Source organism: Eublepharis macularius, chromosome 7 (genome assembly GCF_028583425.1).
Source record: "Eublepharis macularius isolate TG4126 chromosome 7, MPM_Emac_v1.0, whole genome shotgun sequence".
Classification (NCBI taxonomy): Eukaryota; Metazoa; Chordata; class Lepidosauria; order Squamata; family Eublepharidae; genus Eublepharis; species Eublepharis macularius.
Window position 1 is genome coordinate 16,740,765 of NC_072796.1, and position 12,379 is coordinate 16,753,143.

General features: G+C 44.7%; 1 protein-coding gene across 1 annotated transcript in view; it reads right to left on the bottom strand.

Annotated features, from left to right (window-relative positions):
* GALNT12 (polypeptide N-acetylgalactosaminyltransferase 12) overlaps window positions 1-12,379 on the bottom strand; it is a 52,204-nt gene that overhangs the window by 23,884 nt on the left and 15,941 nt on the right. Inside the window, exon 4 of the mRNA XM_054984925.1 lies at window positions 7,377-7,562. Within this exon, the coding sequence (XP_054840900.1) occupies window positions 7,377-7,562 (186 nt within the window). The remainder of the gene's footprint in view (window positions 1-7,376; window positions 7,563-12,379) is intronic.

Consider the following 12,379-nt stretch of genomic DNA (forward strand, 5'->3'; position numbering starts at 1 on the left):
GCATGCAAGATCCTGCACCTGCGTGATGATGTCACCTGGAAGTGCCATCACCAGAAGTGCCATCATCGCACGGACATGGCGGGGCTGCATGCGCTTTGCATGTCCAAATGAAACATGCAGGGGCAAAAAGGAAGGTAAGTGCCGGGTCCCCAGCCTCCTGCTGAGATGGTAAGGGGACCTTGGTAACCCTAAATTCAATGCAGGGGCGACAGCCCGAAACATATCCATGTCTGCCCCCCTAATGGGACAGTATTTCCAATGGATCTCCTAATGGGACAGTGTTCACAGCAACAATTATATGCAATAACCTATCCTTTTGACAAAAAAAAATCTATTTTTCATTATTTTAATTCACCTAACAAATGCAAGAATCATCATCAGTTTGAACTGGGTGACTGTGTTTGATGTTCCCAGTGTTTCACACATTTTTTGAGTTGCCAGTTCTCATGGTATGTCATGGAACTTCTTTTTATTCTATATAGCTCTGTCTTAAAAACTAATAAAAATGTCAGTCTGTTTGGTGCAGTCTGCACTATAGGCTGGGCTGAACAACTGATTATAGCCCCACTTCTAGGAATTGTTGGTGGTTAGATAATCATTTCCCTCCCAATGTTTCTCAAGAGGTCTGATCAAACATAGGAAGGGACATGATGGGGCATACAACTCCAGTGTTAGATCAACTTTAATGCCTGCTCATTGGCTTCCAAGCTCAATGCAAACCTTTAAAACCCTAAGGCTGCAATCTTAAGTATAACTTCCTGGGAGTAAGCCCCATTGAATAAAATGGGACTTGCTTCTGCACAGACCTACTTAGATTTGCTCTCTCGAGGACTTGAGACCAGGATATCTGAACTGCCTCCACCCATAAAAAACTGCCTTCAATATGGAATCATCCAATGACACCCTGCTGTGCGTGTCCAACAGTGGCAGAGGTGAGGCTGGTGAACGCACGGACAGACAGCTTCTTCAGCTGTTGAGCCCCGATTGTGGAATTCACAACAGGTTCCCTCTTGGATGTGAAACTCCCTAGTCAAGATTGTTATTGGAAAAGACTGGCTTGCTAAGTAAGGATTTCAGTTCATCATGTAAAGCTGCAGCCTTGAGCCCTCCCTGGTAGCTGGTCTTCATGTGAGCATCCAGTCCAGTGTTCTGCTTGTAGCGTTCATATTAACAAAAGCAGAATTCTGCACAGTTTAAAGGTTGGTATGCAATGAATACTTACTTGCCACTCTATGGTACTGTTTTAAATTCAAACAGATTTCAAAATTATTTATCTAATTTAAAAAAAAAAACATTTTAAGTTACTAGAATGGCCAACAACCTGGGGAAAATATCTTGTCCCTTTAACAGCAGCCGAACGTGTAGAAATAGGCAACTGATGCTTTTCGTGACACAGGTAAATAACAATCCATTAAAGCCCTGTTACAGGGGCATGGCATTTTTTTTCTCCAGGTTGCTGGCAGTGGTAAAAGTTACAATTATTGAAAACACTTAAAATTACTTCTGCCCAATTACATGTACATTCTTACCCACTGTCGAAAAAGCAATGAGGAAGAATCAGAACCAGATACAGTGGGAGAAATCAGTTTTCATCCTATGAACAATTCCAGTATCTAATAATGGTAAAAGTAGTCCCCTGTGTAAGCACCGAGTCATTGCTGACCCATAGGGGGACGTCGAATAACGACGTTTTCTTGGCAGACTTTTGTTACGGGGTGGTTTGCCATTGCCTTTCCCAGTCATCTACACTGTAATTATTATTACTATATAATTGAGTAAGCGTGTTTCTGACGACTCACTTTATACCCTGGTGCACCACCAGAGGGTGCTGCTGCAGAGTAAAGCACAGGTAACTCACCATATCGCTCCAGAAAACATGCCATGGTGGGAAGCCCAGGCGGAGAAGGTGGCAATGCCCTCCCTGTGCCTTAACCTGGCTGGTATTAGGTGCAGAGCAGGTGGCAATGCCCACCCCCACATTAACCCAGCTAATATTAGGAACAGAGCAGGGGACAATCCTTGCCCCCCTTCAGCCAGCTAGTATTAAGAGTGGAACAGGTGATAATGTCCACCACCATCTTAACCCAGCTGGTATTCAGAAGTGGAGAAGGTGGCAATGCCCAGCCCCTACATTAACCCAGCTGATATTAGGAGCAGAGCAGGTGGCAATGCCCACTCTCTGCCTTAACCCAGTTGTTATCAGGAGCAGAGCAGGTGGCAGTGCTGGCCCCCCACCTTAACCCAGCTGATATAGGAGCGGAGAAGGTGGCATTGCCCCCCTTCACGCAGCTGGGATCAGGAGTAGAGCAGGTAAATATGCCCACTCTCCGCCTTAACCCAGCCAGTATTAGGAGTGGGGCAGGTGGCAATGCCCACCTCCAGACTTAACAAAGCCGGTAACAGGAGTGGCACAATATACACAAAGGGGGATGTGGCTACTAATGTACGTTGCAAGCAATGACAAACCACGGAAACAATCAATTATTTAAAGTGCACCGTGTTCTGTGCTCTTCTTTAAAGTGTTCCGTGCTCTTCTATGCACTGACTTTGTCATCTCTGTTTGAGCTTCCACCTTGTTGAAAGAAGCAAATTTACTACAGTCAGCCGGATATTGTGTAATATAGTATATGAGAAATGGATATATATAGCCTGGAAGTGTTTAGAATTAGATAAGTCATGCACTGTGCCACTTTATATTACCAATAATCACCTAATATACTTTTGCAATTTTTCATTGGCTTTTGTCTTGTCCCTTAGTTGTGGTTTTCCACCTTGGTTGTTGCAGTTGTATCTAAGGGCGCTTCTCCTATTGGTAGTATTAGGAGTGGAGCAGGTGGCAATGCCCACCTCCCGCCTTAACACAGCTGGTAACAAGAGTGGCACAACATACACAAAGGGGGATGCGGCTACTAATGTACGTTGCAAGCAATGACAAACCACAGAAACAATCAATTAAAGTGCACCGTGCAATAGTATCCAATTATATCCTTTAATTAAAGAGCCATGGGCTCATCATCAATTGTGAATTGTTTTGTGAGTTGCACTGTGCACTTTAGAAGGTGTTGATGATTAGCCCATGGCTCTTTAATTAGTAGGTAATAGGAGTGGAGCAGGTGGCAATGCCCACCCCCCCACCTTAACCCAGCTGGTATTAGGAGTGGAGCAGGTGGCAATGCCCACCCCCCTTCAACCAGCTCGTATTAGGAGCGGAGCAGGTGGCAATGCCTGCCCCCCTCCTTAACCCAGCAGGTATTAGGAGTGGAGGAGGTGGAATGCCCACCCGCACTTTAACCCAGGTGGTATTAGGAGCGGAGGAGGTGGCAATGCCCGCCCCCCTTCAGCGAGCTGGAATCAGGAGCAGAGCAGGTGGTAATGCCTGCCCCTGCCTTAACCCTGATGATATTAGGAGCGAAGCAGGTGGCAATGCCCACCCCCACCTTATCACAACTGGCATCAGGAGCGGAGGAGGTGGTAATGCCCACCCCCACCGTAACCCAGCTGTTATTAGGAGTGGAGTAGCGGGCAATGCCTGCCCCCTTAAGTCAGCTGGGATCAGGAGCGGAACAGGTGGCAATGCCTGCCCCTGCCTTAACCCAACTGGAATTAGGAGCAGAGCAAGTGGCAATGCACACACACACACTGCCTTAACTCAACTGGTATTAGGAGCAGAGCAGGTGGCAATGCCCACCCCCCACCTTAACCCAGCTGGTATTGGGAGTGAAGCAGGTGGCAATGCCCAACCCCTCCTTATCACAATTAGCATTAGGAGCAGAGCAAGTGGAAATGCCCACCCCCCGCTGTAACCCAGCTGGTATTAGGAGTGGCACACTATAAAACAAAAGGAAGCTCCCTTAGCAACAAACTGAATAATCAAAGTGGAAACCCACAACTAAGGGATGCAGTCAGTCAGGTTCTGAAATTCTAGTGTATTAAAGTGGCGCAGTGCAATGAATAAATAACAATACTATTATAAGCATATCAAATCACATAAATAAACAATGTGCAATAAACAGCTCACAATCGGCCAATACAGAAATATCCAATGGTGCAATCAAGTTCATATCAGAGTTCAAAGCAGAGATGAAACATAGAGAGCAAACCAGAGAAGCCGTGAGGACCCCTTGTTTGTTCCCAGACTGCATCAGGGGCCAACAAACCTCACCAAACATCTCTGAGAACTGCAAATGTATAAGAATTTCACTGCTGTCGCTGTTACAAACTTCAGCGGCAGTCCGTCACACCTCTCACCAGGTCTGTTGGCCCCGAAGCAGTCTGGACACAAGCGTTGTTGATGACCGGTTCCTTGTCGGGTCTCGGTCCTGCAGAGTGTTCCATCTCCTTGTTCCACCTGTTGAAAGAAAATGAGAAGAGTACATCTAATTAAGAACTTACCTTGAACAGGGACGAGGGGTCCTCACGGCTTCTCTGGTTTGCTAGCTACGTTTCGTCTCTGCTGTGAACTCTGATATGAACTGGATTGCACCATTGAATATTTCCGAATTGGCCGATTGTGAGCTGTTTATTGCACATTGTTTATTTATGTGATTTGATATGCTTATAATAGTATTGTTATTTATTCATTGCACGGCGCCACTTTAATACACTAGAATTTCAGAACCTGACTGACCGTATCCCTTAGTTGTGGGTTTCCACTTTGATTATTCGGTATTAGGAGTGGAGCAGGTGGCAATGCCCACCCTCCGCCTTAACCCAGCTGGTATTAGGAGCAGAACAGGTGGCAATACCAGCCCCCTTCACCCAGCTGGGATCAGGAGTGGAGCAGGTGCTAATGCCCGCCCAGTACCATCACCTGGGTGGGATCAGGCACAGAGCAGGAAGCAATTCCCTTCTTCCATTCACCCAGCCAGGCCAAGAAGTGGAGCAGGTGGAAATGCCTGCCTCCTTCAACCTACTGGAATAAGGCACTGGTGAGGCAGCAATGCCCACCCCATCTTCACCCTGTCGGAATCAGGAGCCAAGCAGGCAGCAATCTCTGCCTCCCTTCAACCTGCCAGAATCAGCAGCAGAGAAGGTGGCAATGCCCGCACCCACTTCACTCAGTTGGGATCATTAGTGGAGCACGTAGCAAAGCTCACTGCCTGCCTTCAACTGTCGGGATCAGGCGAGAAGCAGAAGGTAGTGCTCGCTTCTCCCTTCACCCAGCAAGGAAGAGGTGGCAATGCTTCACCCAGCTGGAATCAGGCTTGGAGCAGGCAGCAGTGCCTGCCCCTCTTCATCTAGCCGTAATCAGGTGCAGAGCAGAAGACAATGCCCATTTTCCCTTCACCTGGCTGGGATCAGGAGTGGAGCAGGTGGCAATGCCTGCCCCCCTTTACCCGGCCGGTATCAGACGTGCAGGAGGTAGCAAAGCCCACCACCCCTTCATGTTGCTGAGATCAGGTGTGGAGCAAGTGGCAATACCCACCCCACTCCTTCAGCAGCCGGGATCAGTGACAGAGGAGGAAGGAATGCCTGCCTGCCCGCTCTCCCCTTTCTAGAGCCCGTTGTATTTTTTCCATGTTATATTTTTTCTAGTAAATATATAAAAGAAGATGCTGTAAAGCAACAGCAGATGTCACCACTGAGCCCGGCTGCTTCCATTTCCAATATCTTGTGCTTTTCACACAAGCCTGTTTACAGCAAAGGTTCAGCTAAGTTGACTGAAGAACAGGAAGTAGAATCAGGCTAAACGCAAACTATTTTTGAGAAGCACAGACGGAAAGCAGAGATGTTACTGCGAGCAACTTATGCATAACAGCTAGCAAACAACAACGTTCTTCTGTCTTCTGCCATCACAGAAAAAAATACTCTGTAAGTAGGAAATCTGTTACCACTTCTGCAAAAAGCTCAATTTCTCTGGTAGAATTAGGATATGAGGGAGGCTGGAATGCTAAATAAAATATTAAGTACTGTAGTATATCAATAGCCTTCTATGACAGAATGGCTGCCTTTTTTGTGAGTGCTCTAATTTTAAGGGCGTCAACTCTAGAGGGCCTTTCAGCACTCTTCAAAAAAGGCATTTTGAGTTCCTAATAGGATCTTGAATTCCCATTCCCATGAATTGTACAGGAACAACATCACTGAATCCTTCTTCCACAAACTGAGACATAAATCAATGAATATCATTTAGTTGTTGTTACAGAAGAATTTTCCTGTGCAGCAACTTAGAATGTTAAAAACTGGGGTGAAAGAGAGAAAGAAGAGAGCTGAAATTTTGTTAAAAATAATACTGGCCTTTCCAGGAAAGATTTTGATTGCTACGTCAGAATTAATTAGTTCAACCCTATTAGAGTGACAATTTGCAGAGAACATTTTGGGATGCAGTGACATTCCTTGCCTCCACTTCATCTTTTCATGTACTTACAATTGCACAACACGAGAATATATTCACGAACATGAAACCGGAAGGTCATTTTTAACATCAGAAGTTGTACTAATACGGTAGCAACGTAGAGGTTTCTATCATATACTGTAGACTGGGGTCCCCAGTGTGACGCACATGGGCATCATGGTATCTGCCAACAGCTTTCCCAGCACCCGCCAAGTGTTTTTAGAAAGTGGGTGGGCCAGAGAGCACTTCTGCTCAGGAGGGCTTCTGATTGGCTGAGTGCATTTTTAAAAATATTGCTTCGGGAGCTGCTGCCACCACTGCACAAGGACCTTCACTGAGTGACTGAAGGTAAGCTGTGTGGATATGCAAGAAAGGAATTTTAACAAAACGTCCCAGGCACTGTCTTTGTAATACCAGCTGTATCAAGACAATTCCATGTGTTCTTTTCTATTCTCCTTTTTATATCGATATATTTTTTAATATTTAAGCTCTATTTTAGCTAATATGAGAGGTTCTTCTGATTCCCACAAGGTTTATTGTCTTTTAAATGATTTATCCTCTGATATAACTGAAAAGCTAGCAAAGTTTTTACAACTTGCTATAAAGCTGAGCCAGGAGAAGTTTCAGAAATATATTACTCAACTGTTTTATATTATATTTTGTGCTTTTTTATTCTATAACATCCTGGTTGGTTTGTTTGTTTGTTATATGCCAGTATAAGCTGATTGAATCAAACAGTAAATTTTTTTAAAGGCATCTTGTTAAACAGAGACTCTGCCTGGAACGTTGAAGAATTCATATTAGAGTTATGCATAATTTCACTCCCTGACACACTGTGGATGGCTCCATCCCCTGCAATGGCCATTTTGTGGTTGTGCACACTACCCTGTACCAAAAGGTACCTGCAGGATCAAAAAGGTTGGGGACCCCTGCTGTAGATGTAATATCCAGGGTCAGTGTTGAGTGGCAGCTTTCAATCATTACCCATTGCAATAGGTTTATCAGTTTGAAACATATTTCAAAGTAAGTTAGAAGTAAGCCTGACCGAATGACATCAGTCTTGGATCTTCTCCGTTTTTGCTCTCTGTCCGGGACGACATGCCAAGTGAAGACCAATCTCCAATCAAAGCCACCAATCTGCGGCTCCCCGGCATTTCCCAGGTATTCAAATGTGTTCCAGTCGATCACATCGATCACAGGGCAGACAACTGCTGACGGCTCTTCTTTAATCCTAAGTAATTTATAAAGAAACATGATGTGTGTGATGTTGGCAGACACTAGAAATATCAAATAGCATTGTGGAGGGAAACACAAGCACTTACCTTTTTATAGACTAAGCAGCTTATTGTTCCCCATTCCATCCCAGAAATCTTTTATAACTATTTTTTTAAAATCTCTAGTCCAGTTTCTCTCAAGCTTTTGGAACTCATTGGCTCTCCCCTAAGCTTAACTTCCACGCTCCCATTCCCAACCAGGCACCAGCCTCTGTGCTGCAAGTGACGCTGTAGAGATTCTCAAGATAGTTCAGTGTGTGAAGCCTGCTGCTTTCACAAGGATCTATGCATCATGTCTATGTATGAAGCGCTTTTAATTATTTTATTTTTAAATTATTTCACTTTATTTATACCCTGTCTTTTCCCCCAATGGAGACCCAAAGCACTTTACATTGATCCTCCCTCCTTCATTTCATCCTCACAACAACTCTGTGAGATAGGCTAGGCTGAGAGTGTATGACTGGCCCAAGCAAGCTTCCATGGCAGAGTAAGATTTGAACCTGGATCTCCAAGATCTTGGTCTGAAACGAACCTCTACACCATACCACTTTAGCATAAGTGTCCCCCTGCATCCTAATTTATGCCAACCTTGACCTTTCCCACATGCATTGCTTGTCCCAGGTTCATGCTGTTGGGAAGCAGATCCCCACCCCCTGCCACTTCTCCATCACATCATGGGGTGTTCCTGGCTTTTCTTCAACCTTTTCTAAACCTGTTTTGCTACAAATTTGGGAGAAAGAGTACAGCAAAGCCTGAATAGCTGCCATGCAGATAGGGAAGTTCAGATTTTCCTGGTCTTACCCACACAGCAGTCATTTTCCTTGATATTTTTACCTGGTGGCCATTTCTCTGGATTCTCATCTTTCATTACAGAAAAAAATCTGTAGCCTCTTTTGTTGCAGAGATATGCCTTTTCCTTTGTATCTCCACAATGAAAGGGGCAAGAGACTATTAAAAAACACCCTTACTCATTTGTCCAGGAGATCCAAACATTACCCCAAAGGATAGCTGAGCCAATCCTTCATGAAGCTGCTTCTTGAAGAGGTCCTACACAATATCTCAACAGAAGACTTTCAACACAGGTGGTGGGGAGAGATCAAACCTCTCCAGCTTGCCAACACTAGGCCAATCATTGACAAAATTCCAACACTTGCCTTCCTACTGAAAGCTGCTGTAGTGTAGTGGTTGGATTGAAAATCAGCACTCTGCTGGTTCGAATCCCAGTACTGTCATGAGCTCAGCAGGTGGCCTTGAGTAAGCCACTCCTCTCAGCCCCAGCTCTTCAGCTGTATTGTAGAGATGATAATAATACTGACTTTGTTCATTGCTCTGAGTGGGACACTAATCTATCTAGAAGAGCAGTATATAAGTGCAGTTGTTGTTGTTAAATTATGAATCCACCTTCCACCCCTGCAAGAACCCACCCTGGAAATCTTACTCCTCATTTAGAGAATTTGGTTCTAGCTTAAGAAAATGCAACTCTGCAGTTGCCACTGGGAAGAGGCCATGTCTCAGTGGTTCAGAAGATGCATAGGAAGCAGCAAGTCCCTGGTTAACATCCTTTGCACCTCCTGTAAACGTGGGGATTCTTAACCTAGGGATACACAGATAGATTTCAGGGGGTCTGTGAACTTGGATGGGCAAGTTTATTTTCACTAACTGAAATTATGTATTTTATTTTATGCATTTAAAAACATTATCCTGAAAAGGAGTCCACAGGCTTCACCAGACTGCCAAATGGGTCTGTGGCACAAAGAAAGTTAAGAACAGATCTCAGGTAGCAGGTGTGGAGAAAGACTTTTCTATGCCCGAGACCCTGGAGAGCCAGTCAGAACAAAAAATACATCCATCTCAATATAAGGCTGCTTCTTATCTGTTCCTCAAGCTTGATGAACTCAGCAGGCATCAAGGAACCATCAGTTAGCTTAGGCAAAATGCACAGCAAAGCCAGTAAACTGCAGGGGAAGCACAAGCACAGAGATTAAGAACTGTACACTGAAGAAGCACAAACCGTCACTGTCCAGTCACTGGCAAGACTTCAGCTATCTCAGAAGAGCTGGAGACTAACTTATTTTTTTTGATTCCCCTTTGTAACAGGCAGTGTGAAATGAGGGAAGCAATCCATGAACTATATCACAGACAAAAACTATTGGGACCCACTACTCACTGATTACCACCTTCCCATACCAAACACAATATCAAGTTGAATAAAAAAGAATGGGCCTTATTTACTGGTATTTTTTTTAAAATGCAAAGCCATTAAATGAAAGCTCAGTGATCCTCTACAAGTGGAAAGGAGTGAAAGGTAGGAAGGAGGAGTATTTTCTTCTCTTTTTACGAAGAGATTTCTGTAAGCATCTTCAAAGTGATAGCAATTTAGCACAAAGACATAGGCAAGCAGATGCGGAGGAAAAGCAGAGGTTCAAGAGAACATCCATCACCCAGATCAAATGACAAGGAGCCTAATTTTACTTACTCACCAAACCAAAAAGCGTTCAGAGCCTAGTGGCCAATCCTTCCTGACTGTCAGTCCCTGGCAGGTAAACCCCTCAAGCCCATCCCCAGTGAACACACGTTGGTTCCAGCAGAATCAGCTTTATTAGGATCTATGCAGTTCAGGTCCGTTCTCCATCACGGAGCTTGGCAGAAGTGGCAATTCAAAACAAGTAGTCTATCTTATAGTTGACTTTTCCCATGCTCCAAATGACAGTTAGGTTTTGACGCAGAAGCCTACAAGAGTTCTGTGAGAACCTATTCAGTTATGACTTTGCATTAGGTATACAATGCCTAATTCCCAGCATCTGGGAACAGGAGTGAAAACTGGCATCTAGACACACCAAGGTCACAGCTAGCCGAGACGTGCATATTTCCGTAAGATAACAGGAGAGGCCCTTTCTGGGTCCTAAGGAAGTAACGTCTGCAATAAGGTTACAGATGACCAGAGAGAGTTATAGTATAGCTTCAGCATATTGTGGCACAAGCAATATAACAAACAGATAACCATGGCACGGCTGTACACAGGCATGACACTGACCAGGCCTGACGGTGAGATGGAAGCACTGCATGCAGACAAGGAAGCTAGAGGCTGCCAAGCCCCAAACCCTTTGCCAGAGAGCCGAAGACAAGGAGAGGGATGGGGAAAAGATGAAGCCCAGGAAGGAAGAGGAAGAGAACATGCATAACATTAAAGCCAATAGATTATTAAAGCCGGAGATAGTGAAGCCACGTTGCTGAAGGCTGGAGCCTGTAGTGACTCTCGCTCAAACAAGCTTTACTCCCCTTCTTTTTCTCACTTGAGAGCAGAAGTGAGAATCAGCTCCACATACTGGGACACCAGGAGGCTCTTGAATGCTTCAACTTATCCAGTGGTAGCACCATTTCTCCAATTTCTAATCTGGCAATCTTCCCATGTCCTACCACCTGACTGTTACAAAGGAAAAATATTAATGGAGGCGAAAACGTTTAACGGCATGGTGTGTGCCAGCAAACAGGCCTGCTACACAGCAGCTCAACTGCACATTGATCACAGAAGTCGGTGTGGATGAGATCCACTAATTACAAGATCACACAAGTATAGAAGGCTTGGAAGTGAAAAGAAACAGACCAAGTAATGTATTAATCATCTCCAAAACTAGAGCACAGAAGGCAAGAATCAGAGGATTTAGCTGTGTTAGTCTGTAGTAGCAAAAATTCAAAGAGTCCAGTAGCACCTTTAAGACTAACCAATTTTATTGTAGCATAAGCTTTCGAGAATCAAGTTCTCTTCGTCCGATGCATGATACAAACTGGTCAAATACAGAAGAGGAGGGGGGAGAGGGGAGAGAAGGAGAGGAGGGACAAGATGCAATTAGGCAACCAAAACATGCCTTTGCTAGTAAATGTAAACATCTCCTTTTGGTGTGGAGTCAGTTTGCCGTGTTAGTTTGCAGCAGTAAAAGCATCCAATTCCTATGTAGTATAAGCCTTCGATAACCACAGCTCTCCCTGCCAGATGCATCTGACAAAGAGAACTGTGGTCCCCGAAAGCCCACACCAGGCGCCACTGGGCTCCCCCAGACCACACCGCTGTAAAGGAAATCTGTTACCTGTGATAATGTGATAACCATTCATAATCCCTATTCAGTCCCAGCTTGACAGAGTCAAATTTGCATATGAATTCCAATTCAGCAGCCTCCCGTTGGATTTTGTTTTTGAAAGGTTTCTGTTGAACCACAGCGACCTTTAAGTTTTTGGTGGAATGTCCTGGTAGATTGAAGTGTTCTCCCACTGGTTTTTGGACGTTTCCATTTCTAATGTCCGATTTGTGTCCATTTATTCTTTTGCGTAGAGGTTGGCTGGTTTGTCCAATGTACAGAGCAGAAGGACATTGTTGGCACATGAGGGCATATATCAGATTGGAGGATGAGCAGCTGTAAGAGCCAGAGACAGTGTAGTTGATGCCATTGGGTCCTGTAATTGTATTCCCTGGGTAGATATAGGGGCAGAGCTGGCATCTGGGTAAGATTCCTGGATGACATCTTCATCATTTGGACCCATGGGAAGGAAGCCCTTGAGAGAATTCAGCAGGACTTAAATAACATTCACCGTACTATCAACCTAAGCCTGGACCACTCTACACAACAGGTACACTTCCTGGACACCACTGTACAACTACATAATGGACAAATAAATACCACCTTATACCGGAAACCAACAGACCAATACTCATATCTAAATGCCTCCAGCTACCACTCTAAACATACCACTCGGTCTATTGTCTACAGCCAAGCCTTAC